The sequence below is a fragment of the Colletotrichum abscissum genome (genome assembly GCF_030869225.1).
Source record: "Colletotrichum abscissum strain IMI 504890 chromosome Unknown Scaffold_12.1, whole genome shotgun sequence".
In the NCBI taxonomy this organism is placed as follows: domain Eukaryota; kingdom Fungi; phylum Ascomycota; class Sordariomycetes; order Glomerellales; family Glomerellaceae; genus Colletotrichum; species Colletotrichum abscissum.
Window position 1 is genome coordinate 966,407 of NW_026850010.1, and position 12,756 is coordinate 979,162.

The 12,756-nt window shown below is 54.5% G+C and overlaps 6 protein-coding genes across 6 annotated transcripts; 4 read left to right on the plus strand and 2 right to left on the minus strand.

Annotated features, from left to right (window-relative positions):
• Positions 1-1,177: 1,177 nt before the first annotated feature.
• Positions 1,178-2,045, plus strand: CABS01_06048 (uncharacterized protein; the record flags this gene model as incomplete). The annotated part of the gene is made up of 3 exons (XM_060539415.1): positions 1,178-1,226; positions 1,437-1,801; positions 1,866-2,045. The coding sequence occupies 3 exons, from the start codon at positions 1,178-1,180 to the stop codon at positions 2,043-2,045; spliced, it is 594 nt and encodes a 197-aa protein (XP_060404810.1).
• A 566-nt stretch (positions 2,046-2,611) lies between these two features.
• On the plus strand, positions 2,612-3,586 carry CABS01_06049 (phytanoyl-CoA dioxygenase; the record flags this gene model as incomplete). The annotated part of the gene is made up of 1 exon (XM_060539416.1): positions 2,612-3,586. One exon carries the CDS (start codon positions 2,612-2,614, stop codon positions 3,584-3,586), a length of 975 nt encoding a protein of 324 aa, XP_060404811.1.
• Positions 3,587-3,716: 130 nt separating this feature from the next.
• Positions 3,717-4,982, minus strand: CABS01_06050 (uncharacterized protein; the record flags this gene model as incomplete). Its single annotated transcript, XM_060539417.1, has 1 exon — positions 3,717-4,982. The coding sequence occupies one exon, from the start codon at positions 4,980-4,982 to the stop codon at positions 3,717-3,719; it is 1,266 nt and encodes a 421-aa protein (XP_060404812.1).
• Positions 4,983-5,771: 789 nt separating this feature from the next.
• CABS01_06051 (proteasome A-type and B-type) lies at positions 5,772-6,848 on the plus strand (the record flags this gene model as incomplete). The annotated part of the gene is made up of 5 exons (XM_060539418.1): positions 5,772-5,778; positions 5,854-5,916; positions 6,038-6,132; positions 6,191-6,403; positions 6,462-6,848. 5 exons carry the CDS (start codon positions 5,772-5,774, stop codon positions 6,846-6,848), a joined length of 765 nt encoding a protein of 254 aa, XP_060404813.1.
• A 2,072-nt stretch (positions 6,849-8,920) lies between these two features.
• CABS01_06052 (uncharacterized protein) lies at positions 8,921-9,680 on the plus strand (the record flags this gene model as incomplete). Its single annotated transcript, XM_060539419.1, has 4 exons — positions 8,921-8,930; positions 9,021-9,258; positions 9,316-9,481; positions 9,549-9,680. The coding sequence occupies 4 exons, from the start codon at positions 8,921-8,923 to the stop codon at positions 9,678-9,680; spliced, it is 546 nt and encodes a 181-aa protein (XP_060404814.1).
• Positions 9,681-10,226: 546 nt separating this feature from the next.
• CABS01_06053 (uncharacterized protein) lies at positions 10,227-10,870 on the minus strand (the record flags this gene model as incomplete). Its single annotated transcript, XM_060539420.1, has 3 exons — positions 10,227-10,297; positions 10,366-10,458; positions 10,570-10,870. The coding sequence occupies 3 exons, from the start codon at positions 10,868-10,870 to the stop codon at positions 10,227-10,229; spliced, it is 465 nt and encodes a 154-aa protein (XP_060404815.1).
• Positions 10,871-12,756: the final 1,886 nt, after the last annotated feature.

The window sequence follows — 12,756 nt, forward strand, 5'->3', positions numbered from 1 at the left end:
GGGTAAGTCCGGGGCCGACTTCGCAGTAGTTCCAATTTCATGTCAACCAGCGAATGCATTGGTTCTTTTCTGGTGCTAGGAGTCGGTTTTGCAGATTGGACATGCATGACTTCGAGAGCGGGTACAGATAACGGTCTTATTGTTTGTTACTCCCCAACCCCCACGATCCAGATGTCTGACTGTCTGGCTGTCTGACTGTCTGACAGAGCTGGGGTTTCGCAGGCGGTTAGCACGGCAGGCCTGGTTGGTTTAGGCAGTCGAATAAGAAGGACACATTGCCTCAATTTCGTCGTCCGGAATATGTCTTATGAACTCTTGAATCCAACGATATCTGGATAATGACTCACGGGCGCATTCGTCTTCCTGACAGCGTGTTCTTCCCGGAGTTGCTGGTGGGAGAGAGGGTAGGCTGCGACGAAGCTGGACCGCACCTTAGAGTGATAGCTTGAGCTTCCATCAGACAGCGATCCGTGCAGGATCGAGCGGTGAAGACCAAGGTGTCGCTAAGGTGAGGGAAAACAAGATGAGATGGTGCTTTGTCCATCACTAACAATTTCGGGTCAACACTGAGCCAGCGATGGCACCCAGTCAGTGGAATCTTTGCTGGTCAGAAACACGGCGGTTGCAGTAGTGGAGAGGGGGCAGTTGGTGATCTATGAGATGAGAGGTGACGGCCGCAGCAGCGAGCGGCAGGCAGTGGCAGTGAAGCATCGCAAGATGGGATGGGAGAGAGAGACGAGAGCGGGATGGTGTGGCAGGTGCCCCGTGACATGCATGTTCGCTGCAACTCTTAGCTGCAACTGCCTGTAGCTGTTCTCCTGCTGTCGCGGAAAGGTACCTTTGATTTACACCATAGTGTATGGTGACAGATGTATCTTACCTACGTAACCGGTGTTGCAAGCCCACCACACCTCGCGCGTCCTTGCCCACGGTTTCCCGAATCAGGCAAGTAGCGTCATAACGACGACCGGTCTGGCCACCACCAATCGCTGGTAGACAACCCCCCCAGCTTTCCCATCCCAGATCCAGTTGTTCCTTCCAAGGCAATTTGGCCATCTGCAATTCTTGCCTCACCCATCTTCTTTTCTTCCCAGGCAGAAAGGAGGGAAAAGAAGACAACAACGACCTTGCTACACTCTACAGTGGTCTGTTTTTATACAGCTGTCGATTCGCAAAGATGACACGAGTCTCCGTCTACAGCGCCGCCCTCGTGGCCTTTGTCGCTGGTAAGTTGCATCTTTGCCTTGCGCCCGCCCTCCCAGAACCCAAAGCAGAGGGATCCACCCAGCATCGTCATCGCTGTTTTTGTGAGCGCACCTCAGTTCGGAGGCCTGCGACGACACACAGCTACAGCAGAACGGAGGGGAGAAACGATAACAAATGCTTCCAAGAATGTGGTGGAAATATTGCGGACGATGCTGACTTTTACGTTCTAGCGACGGCGATGATTATTGCGTCTATTACGCTCCCCCACTGGGTCACCTACACCGTGACGACCGCCGAGGGCAAGGAATACTCAAAACACATCGGTCTCCATCGATCTTGTTCCACTGGGTTCGACGAACCTTGCCAGGTGTTTCCGACCGAGGAGCTGTGTGCAAATGGCGAACGTTATTTCTGTTCCATGTGGCGCTCTGTCGGCTTCCTTGCCTCCTTCTCGACTATTCTGCATCTGGCGTCCATCGTCACGTTCCTTGTCATTATGGGCGGCGGCAAGTACAAGCGTGAAACAGGCTGGACAGTTCTTGGCGGGCTTCTAGTGTTTGTTGCGGCCATCGAGTTCACGTTGATGGGCATCGTGGTAAGTGGCCTGCTGAATGCGCCGGGCACGAGAGCAATGCTAAATATCGTGACCTTCCTCACAGGCATATCTTTACGACAACGACGAGCAGTTCCAGGTTCCTGGCTGGGGGCTGGACTCCTCCTGGATCTTGTGTACCGTGAGCGCTTCAATTTCGATTCTGTGTGCCGCTGGATTGGCCATTTCCGCCTTTGTGCTTCCGCCAGAGGAGGGCTACGAGTTCCTCAACGACCCCATGCCGTAATCGGCATGTCCAACAATCCAAGACTGGGTTTAGAATCAGCTTTCGAATCGTCGCGCATACAGAAAACCGGCGTCTTCATTTGCCTTCAAGGGGGTGCATGTGTTTTATCTTATTTTCTTCCCATTAGCTTACATGATGAAGGAGTTTTCATACTTGAAAATTTGAAGCGGCTTGAGATGATGTGACGAGAGTGGTGCATCTGGTATATGCGCCATATAATCTAGGTATACAACACAGAATACACGACTTTTACCTTCTACTGGACTGCAAAGTTGTGCCGAATGTCTAAAAGTGACGCAGTGAGGCGATGTTGATAAGCGCGGGCTAATGTATTCGGGACCCGCCGCATCCCCGCATCCACATACCCATCTCTCCCGCCCAATATCAAACGGTGCGCCACTGCGAAACTTAAATGAGCCCATGCGAGTTTGTCAAATCTCACAGGATACAACTGGCTTCTCTCAAGCATTTCCCGCTCAGAAACAACAGAACAGTCTCAGTCTTCTCAAATCTCTGGATCCGAGCTTGACCCCGCTTTCTTATCACCCTATACACGACTCATCACCATGACCGTCCCCGCACAAGACGAGGGTCTCACCCCGGAGCAACTCGAATCTTTCCACCGCGACGGCTACCTCATCATCCCCGGCGCCCTATCCCCGGAGACGGTCTCCGGCCTCCTCGCCGAGACCCACTCCCTGCTGGACAACTTCTCCCTCGCCGATCACCCCATGACGCGCTTCTCCACCGGCGAGAAGGCGGACCACGTCGGCGACGACTACTTTCTCTCCTCGGGCGACAAGGTCCGCTTCTTCTTCGAGGAGGATGCCTTTGACGACGAGGGCAACCTCGTGAAACCCAAAGCCCGTGCCATCAATAAGATTGGCCACTACCTGCACGTCCTCTCCCCGCCCTTTGCCGCCATCTCTGACCCCGCGTCTTCTGCTACCGGCGGTGCTGGGAGCGGCCCCGTCCGCGGTAAGCCGGCCGCCGTGGCCCGCAGCCTCGGGTTCCGGGACCCGCGGTGCCTGCAGAGCATGATCATCTGCAAGCAACCCGAGATTGGCGGCGCCGTGCCCCCGCACCAGGACTCTACCTTTTTGTACACGGATCCGCCGTCCGCCGTGGGCTTCTGGTACGCCCTCGAGGACGCGACGCTCGAGAACGGGTGTCTTTCTTTCCTCCCCGGTTCGCACCGCTGGGCGCCCGTGTCGAGCCGGCTCGTGCGCAAGGCCGGGAACGCGGGGACGGAGATGGTGGACAATGAGGGCCCGCGGTTCCCGCCTGGCGATGTGTACGGCGCCGAGAAGGCGAGCGAGGAGGAGAAGGCTGGGGAGGGCAAGTATGTGCCCGGGGAGGTCAAGGCTGGGGACTTGGTGTTGATTCACGGTAACTTGCTGCACAAGAGCGAGAAGAACTTGAGTCAGAAGGGGCGCATTATTTACACGTTCCACGTCATTGAGGGAGAGGGGAACAAGTATGACGAGAGAAACTGGTTGCAGCCGCCCAAGGCTGGGTTCACTAGGTTGTATTCCTCTTGAGTGGAGATAGAAACTCGTGGGTATTCCTTTGATGGAGACTCAGTCTGCTCCTAATGAAATCAATAGACATAACATCCTCTATATCCTGACATCGAGGTGGTGTACTGGGACAGACAATTAAATAGTGTCACTATTTCTTCGACCCCGTCCGCTTCTTGGGGGCCTCCTCCTCTTCCTCGCTATCATCCTCGCTGCTGTCGTCCTCCTCTTCCGACGACGAGGAAGATTCACTCGAAGTCTCGGCTTCACGCTGGGCAGCCTGGCGCTGTACTTCACTCGCGTTGTCCGACTCGTCCTCGGAATCGCTGTCGCTGTCCGAGTCCGAAGAGTCTGAATCAGACGATTCCTCAGAGCTCGACTCGTCAACGTTGGTACGTCTCTTGCGACGGCGGGGTGCCTTTTCCTTCGTTGTGCCATCGTTGAGCTTGACCCGCTTGTCAGCAGACTCATCCTCCTGAGACGCAGCCGCCTGGGGAGGAGGTGCAGTCTCCTCGGTATCAATGGTCATGGCATCGCTATCCTCGCTGTCAGAAAGCTCCTCCAATATCGTCTCGGCACGCATGCGCTTGATGACCCTCTGGGTAATGGCGACGTCTGTAGACTTGGACACGAAGCCGGCCTCGTCGAAGCGCTTTCTCTTGGAGCCAGCGCCATTGCCGAGCTGCATGAGGCCAGCCAGTACCTTTTCGTACTCTGACTGCTTCGAGTCCATGTCCGGCGTGCCTACTGGGAAGGCAGCCTTGCCCTTCTCGGCGTCCTCCTTCTTGACTTCCGCCGCCGTCTCCCGCAGCCTCGACCGGGTGAAGCCCTTGAGGTCTTGGATGTACTCGTAAAAGGTGCCAATATCGCTCGACGGGATCGCATCGGCGTGGAATACCCGCTTCATCAGGATCGTTTGGTGGTTCTTGTTAAACTTCCACGACTGGCGGGCGGACTTCCACGTCCTGAGGTACTCAAGGGAGGGCTTGATATCGGCAGTCGGCTGCTGGGTCGCTGGCTTGGCCGGCTTGTTGCTCTTCTTCTTGTTCTTCTTGGGGTCGACGGCGGTGGTGGTCTTCTTGACGTCGTCGGCAAAGGTCACGGACTTTTGCTTCCTCAGGGTCGGAGTTGCATTGCTGTCGCCGTCGGTGCGGGTCCTTTTGAAGGGGGAGTTGGAGTTGTACGCAGGGGGAGGAGTAGGCTGATCGAGACGTTTCCTTTTGGCGGCGGCGGCGGCGGCCGGCGAGGCGTAGGCGGCGTTGACGACGGGACCGCTGGCGTCCCGGTCGTGGTGTTGTTGCCCGTTGGGCTTCGATCCCTCGGCAGGAGCAGGGCCGCCAATCTCTGCGCCGGATGCGGGCTGCTTGAGCTTGAGGCCCAATCGCTTCCAGGCCGGGACGTTTGGTGCGGAGGACATGACGGGCAGCGGGCACACCCTCTTTTTTTTTTTTTTGCTCTTTGCTGTCACCGGCTTTGTCTATCAGATTTCCTCTGAAGGGAGGGGTGCTGCTGCTGCTGCTTCCTCGGGCCGCTGCTGGATCGGAATTTGCGTTTCTGCGCGTTTGGCCTGACGAGACAAGCAACAAATGCAGAATTGGGCCGCTTCGATGTTTTCACGTGCGATTGGCTTATTCGATTGGAATGCTGTGGCCTCGTATACCGCAGTCCTATTGGGCGCAATGGATGGTGCTTGACACTTGAAAAGAGAGTATTGGGAATGGTCCCAATACTTTTTTTTTCTCTGGCTCTGAATACTGCCCAGCCAAAATTTTGGCAGCAGAGATGCGTTGTCGTTCCCACTGGACAGGGGTGCCCCGCTGCTCCCTAGTCAATTGGTGTACGTACTGGAGAGTGCCGCTTCAGTATTGGTCTCAGCACGTGCTGTGGTGAGCAGCCGTCGGAGCAGCCTTATGTAAGCTTTGCGTCGTGGGAGAGTTGTTGCCTTACAGAATGAGCCCGGTTGCAAGGCATCCACTCAGCCTTCTAGCCCAGGCCGGGAGCTTCCCGCCGCTGTCGTTGCCTCTGCTCCAGGCAAGCTCCTGCAAACGCGTCGGCATCCAAGAGCTCCGCTAGAGCTCAACCCCGACTTCATTGACGACACCCACCTCGACCTTCCACCCTTCAACGACTCTTTCAAGCTACTGACGACCGACCACGATTTTCTTCGACTTAATTTGATCAATACAACCACAGCAATACCGCCAAGATGTCGGGTGCGTCCGTCCTACGATAGCTGGCCCCAACACTTGTGAAAGCCCACCATAGCTAACATGTCTTCCCTCACTCAGGTGGCTCAGCTTACGACCGACACATTACGATCTTCTCCGAGCAGGGAAGATTGTACCAAGTCGGTATGTGCAGTCTCCTTCCCTACGAACCGATTGCCCCTCCCTGTGGTGATGCCGTCATGCGGGGCTCGAAACGACCTGGGCTGGAAATAGTCGATGGGACTAACGAACCGATGCCGAATAGAATATGCCTTCAAGGCAATCACAGCCGCCAACATTATGTCGATAGGCGTCAGAGGCAAGGACTGCGCCGTTGTCCTGTCTCAGAAGAAGGTCCCTGTAGGTCGAGAATCAGCTGAGTTGCCCGTAGAGGGAGAGGAACTGACCCAGGTACAAGGATAAACTCATCGACCCCGCCTCCGTCTCCCATCTCTTCCAGCTTTCTCCATCTGTCGGATGCGTGATCACGGGCTCCATCGCCGATGCCCGCGCCTTCTCCCAGCGTGCCCAGGGCGAGGCAGCAGAGTTCCGCTACAAGTACGGCTATGAAATGCCCGCCGATGCCCTGGCAAAGAGGCTGGCCAACATCAGCCAGGTCTACACACAAAGAGTGAGCAGAATGCAAACTTCGAGGTGGCGGTGAGAACAGGAACTGACGAGTGGTATAGGCCTACATGCGCCCGTACGGTGTTGCGACGACGCTCATCTCTTTGGACTCTGAGTTCGGTCCTCAGCTGTTCAAGTGCGATCCCGCCGGTTACTACATTGGCTACAAGGGTACTGCCGCCGGACCCAAGCAGCAGGAGGCTCTCAACCACCTGGAGAAGAAGCTGCGCAACAAGGAGCACGCCCCTGGTGACTGGACGGAAGTTGTTGAGCTCGCTATCACGACGCTCAGCACTGTCCTGAGCATGGACTTTAAGAAGGGCGAGATCGAAATCGGCATTGTTGGAGGACCTCGTGCCGACGGCAAGGAGGGCACCGATCCCGGCTTCCGCATCCTGACCGAAGATGAGATCGACGAACGGTTACAGGCGATTGCGGAGAAGGACTGAGGTGGAAGAAACACATTCCGGCCGGTGGAAGCTGGGAATGGTTGGTGCGGCGGATGCTCAGTCCAAAGTGACACTGATGCGTTGACAGGCCAGATCACGCATGAAGTTTGCGGGATATTACAGATGAGAATCAAGTTTAAAGCCCCACGAACCGAGATCCCCGCACACGATTGTACTACTAGCGAGCCTACCAACCACTATAGATCAAGACATTTGGAAGATACTGCCATTATCAATCCAACAGCTATCGATACGAAAGCGTTCGTGCTGCAATTTGTGGCTTGGCTGAGTGCTGATCGAGTAGGCATGCTGGGAAAGTCATGGCTTGCCCGAGGCCAGCGGATACCGTGACTCACGGAGTTTGCGCCGGACATTACCTTGACGAGGGGATATGAGACAGGAGAAAATATGAGCACTCATATGGCCCGGTCAAACTGTGGGAGCATTATCAAATAACGGGCGCCGGATACTCCCATGAGGCTGTCAAGGTGTCGTGAAACGGTCTCATAGGGCGGCCAGTGGTATTAAGTGAGTCGACTTCTCCAAAAAAGCAAAAATTGCAGATGATTAAGGACATTAATAATTGCAGGTTGGTCCATTGAGAGCTCCTGATTGCTCAGCGACCCGAAGTCAGAAATGCTGTGCAAATGCAAGGCCATGTTTCCTTTATTGGGGGCTGCAGAGTTCACGAGGCCGAGACATGGATGACGGTTCTCTAGGAAGATGGCGTCCCGAGTCAGAGCTGGAGATATCAGCCCCCAAAAGCTCCCGACCAGTCCTTTTCACAGCAAATGAGTGCCGGAAGGAACACACCTCCCGAGTCTCCCAGTCAGCCTTCTGCTAGGTCGCAAAGGGGAACGGGGACGGGGGCCTAATGCGGGTGACGGTCCTACGATACTGGTTCAGCTGGAATAAAACGTGCCAAACGTGCCAGCCGTGGGCAAACGTCACAGTTTCGACGTTTAATTGGTCATTATCCCCGTCAAGCCACGAAGCTGTGGAGCAGCACTGCATGCAAAGCTCCAGCCCATTTCCCCTTCCGGCCGCCAAGTCTAGTGTGGATGCAGCTGAAGATCCACCAGCCTTACCTTATTCCGCATCCCTGTCACCGACCTGTCCGTTCTACCGGAGAAAAGACTCGCTTTTGATGGACTCGATGGAGGCTCGTCGGTTTTTTGTGGTTTTTTTCCTCCGTCATCCCATCTTGGCCCCCCCCCCCCCCCGGCTGCCTGCCGACGAAGACCATGTGCTCGTTCCATCCCACCGTCCCAGATCTTCCCACCCTCTTCCCGGCCCAGGTCTCACATCCCATGCAGCCTTGTCCGGCCCATGTTGAGTGGCCGCAGCCATGATCCCGCATGCTGACCTGCCCACCTTACACACCAGACTATCGTCAATTTTGATAGCCGTCCAGGGCTGGAACGTGGTCTTACAGGCTTTCAGGACGCAAGTTGGCATCATTCCAAGGCCTCCTGGCCCTCCACGATATCCAGAGAAGTGTCTCTATCGCATCATCTTGCCGGGAACCGGGGGTATGCCACCAGCTTGGCTAGGGTCTCCGTCTAGCTTTGAGCTTGCAAAGCCATCCCAACTGCCAGTACCCCGGCGTGTATTTTCCGATTCGTCAGCTAGCCCTATCAGCGAACTGGGGGGGCCGTGGATGTTCGGACAGATGAACCAAGGGTTCATTGGACACAACCCTCTCAATGATCTCATGCATCCCTATGGGGCTCCCTCCGCTCGAAGGACCCGGGCATGGGTTCTGGTTCATGGTTCCTGACGGGAGCCAGGCTTGACCTTGATTCGGACTACGCTCCGTAAACCTTCGCGGTTGATTTCTCGTGTCCTTTGGAGGCCGTCCAGAACATACAAAAGGAAAACAGCGTGGCGTTCAAGTTTGATGTCGATCATCATGCTCCATCCAGTGTTTCATGGTCCTCGGAAGTAACAGCCTCTCATTCGTTAATCTGGCACTAATCTTTCTATCTACTTTCTATTCACTCGACTTATTTCCTTCATATCAGATTTCCTTTGATTACTAAGAGTACTAATCTACCCTACGTACTATCATAATGGACGGATGTAAGTTGCAATACGTCAAAGTCCATCCATACGATGTGTTCCGGATGGCATTGGCTCTCGTGATGCGTTTGTGTCTAATATTCTTGTTAGTGAATGACTATCGAACGACGAGAGTTGCCGAAGTGCTCTCCGATTTTCGTACTTTACAATACTACATCGCAGCAGCACCCACAGACCCCAGCAACATGGAAGACTACTACACAGAAGGCTGGGCGGCTTTGCGCCAATGCTCTCTCGACGGGCAGCACATTCTCAACTGCGCCGCCGACACCAGCGTTCCACAAGCAAGTGGCGGGACCCTTGAGCAGGAGAAGGCGGAGCTGAGGCAGTAGGAAACATCATTCTGGCCGATCCTTCGGCAGGCAAGCTGACTTTGATATTGCAGATGCTTGCTTGACGCGTTCTCCAGAAGACACGAGTGTCAAAAGATCTACCTACGACAGGCTGCTGCGCAGCGATGGGTTACCAACAGGGATGGCATTCTGCAGGGCGCTCGACCGAACTCGAGAAACCAATCGCATCTGAGAGCGTGTGATCAACAGCTAAGAGCTGTAAGTTCGGGATATACCGAGAGTGCTGAGACTGGTTGAGCGGCTTGGACTAACACGATGACTCTAGGAGCTCGCTACCTTCACCGACGAGGCGATCTACAACGAACTGCAGGCATCAGATGCCGCAATGGGCCGCTGGACGGCTGAGGACCCAAGTCAACGAGCTGTGCAGCGCTGGCTCCGCGCACGTCGACCGTGAAGGCTCTCCGTCATGGTATCCATGAGACGAAGACTCACGAAGTTGAAACGACTGAGGATGTTCGATGACCCAAGACCAAAAAGTAATGTTTCTTCTGACGGCATCGGGAACGACGGATCTTTGACATAAACGGCGCATGGAGGATACCATTTACGAAGCGAGCGTTTCGATCATGTTTTTTTCTTTCCTTTCTTTCTCTTCTTTCTTCGGCGGAATGCATTATTACTAGCTTTTCATGGGCGGGCCGGACGCGCTTGAACAGGAAGAAGGTCCAGGCAGACCCAACGACTACAGAGAAGAAGGTTATGGTGATAGGAGAGAAGAGGCGAACGGTAGAAGTTTAGATGACTGAAGCTGCCTGGCGCAGGCACGTTGTTCGCTTCTACTGTATATATTTATTACACATATTCTACATGGATCGAGAATGCCAAACACCACATCTTGCATTATGCACCTCGAGCGAGACAGCGGTATACGCAGATTTCATGCATGCACCTTATCTCTTCTCGGAAAAAAGCGGCCCCCAAAAACCATAGAGGTTCAGAATCAATACTTCGTTTTGCTGTGCACGCATAACGCTATGCCTGAAAGAGACAACACCATGCCGACCAAGGTTTCTGCAGCACATTTAGCCATCGTGACCAATCGAAGAGGGTTTCCTCATCTTTGGAACGTCCGCACTTACCTCGACTAATGACCTTCTTCTCAACCCACCAGTCTCCAATGACAGTGAAGAGGAACGCCAAGGTGTTGACGATGGGGACCGTCAAACTCAATTCTAGCACATTCTCCGTCATTCACAAGACTCTTCTCTCTCACTATCTCTACCTCACTCCAGAAGGAATTGCGCTTGAATGAAGGGGAGGGGGAGGCAAATGAAGGTACTCACCAGCTTGCCCAATGAGTAGGAAGAACCAAACACTTCCGGTCAAGTTAATCAACAGCGGCACGGCATACCGCGGGTTCCGCAACAGGTCGATGACGCCGAAGAAGGCGCCGTACACCCGGCTCCGGAGCCAGCTGTTCTTGACGGCGTCGGTGTCGAGGACCGGGTGCGGGGGCGGATTGTGGTCCTTTGCGGCGCGGCGGATAAACGGGGTCGTGAAGCCCCACGCCAGGCCGACAAGGAGGAAGCCGGCGACATAGTTGATGGCTGCAGGCTGGGATTCGGGGGCGTCCGGTGATGTCATTCTGAAGGAGGACGGGTGGGCAGCCCGGCAGTGATGTGTGTGTTGTGTGCGTGCGGATGTGGTGTTTCGATTCTCAGCCTCGTTTCGATATTTGGAGTGAGGTGTGGTTACATCAGCTGAGGCTCTATTGAAGGTTGATTGTGAGAATTGACGGGCAGGAGGGTTTCGTTTGGTTTGGTTTGCGATGGGATGCCGACGGTCCGGAGGACGGGGAATTGGGACGAGATGGTGTGTAGTCGGATTGGGGATGGGCAGGGGCCCGAGCGAAGCCTCAGCTCAGCCACGCGGCAGGGTGGGTACGTTCTTCCTTGACAGCCGCGCTGGGAGTGGTGATTGGACGGTAAGTCCGATCTGACATGGGCACCGCGGCGGCACTAGCCGAGCGGCTGACCTCACCGACTTCGTTCGATGCTTTTTTTTTTTTGGCGCGGACAACACTTACGCTTCCAATGACTTCACCTGAAAGATGCATTGTCACCGAGAATAGCCGTCTCGTGAAAACGGTGAAGAGGCCTCTCACGATACTGCAGAAACAGAACCGTCTGGCTTGCTACAATGGCTAACTTCTTCCTCCAGCTATTCAATGATCTAGTCATGATCCTAGACAGCTCGGGGACTTTTGGCAACACGAACTTGAGCTTGATAGGGTTGTCCTACTCTGTATAAAAACGGCTAGAAAGCTAGAACTCTCACGCCAGACCGAATTGTCTCACTCGGAAACAGACGCGATGCATTAGTCGGAAACTGAGTAGCCCCCCGCAGAAAGCGGGTTGTGGGCGACATGACCCGGCCTAGGACTAAGTCAGGAGAAGCACGTATCTCCATCCTCGTCTCATTCGCTGCTGGGACCACGATGGTCCTTTACACGTATGCAAAACAATGGATCTCATCCTACGGCTGATGCGCCGGTCACACGAGCAGCATCGGTAGAGGACGTGGAATATCATGACTCTTGAGATTTACTCAAATGCCGGGCAGTTAAATATTTCGTGTTGCCAAGCGGCGCATGGTCAGAAGTCGAATGATTGGTGTCAAGTCAACACCGACGAGACCCTGATATCCCCTATGGCTGGCTGAATGCACTAGCACATCAAACTTATTGAAACGGGTTGGTTTTTTTTTTGGAAACGAGTGACCCACAGCCCAACATGACTGACAAGCGTCTATCAATGGGGGGGGGGGGGGGGACGGGGGGAGAGTATGAGGGAAGATAAGTAGGGCAAAGCGATGAGCGTGATGGAGGGGCTCCGCGGTTCTACATATCTATGAATCCACCCGCATCTCACATTTTCTTACATTTTCCTTCCCGTAACGATCATTACGCGAAGATCATTGCATCTCCCCTCATTCCCTCCGGACAAGAAGCTCCTGCCGTGGGGAGTCTGTGCTCTCCGCAATATGCATATTTGCGTCTTGGCCCGGCCTTGCTCGACCAGTCATTGACATCACCAAACAAAGCCGATGAATCATCACCTCCTGGCCCTAGTTCGCAGCCGCATAGCCAGCCTAGCGGCACCACGCCGTAATGCTCTTAGCGAACAGGCGAAGCTTTGTGATGGTGGGATTGTCTAAAACGCACGACTTTTGCAAACGCAGACAGACTCACGCAAGATGAGCACAACATCAGCTTTCCCCACAGGCCACAGCCCCCCCGCACATCTCGGCCCCTTGCACGGTCTAGAAGCGGTCTTTGATGCTATTTGCTTCGGGCTAATACCTACTTGAGGGCTGGATCTGAGCAAGCTTTGGACTTGGGGCGGTACCTTGCATTCCTCTCCCAGATTACCATGTCAGATTTCGATCTCACTTTGCCTGTTTTGGCGGGGGTTTGACAATCGGATTTATTCTTTGGCGGTGTCAGATGCCCATGAAATCAGCATTTCATC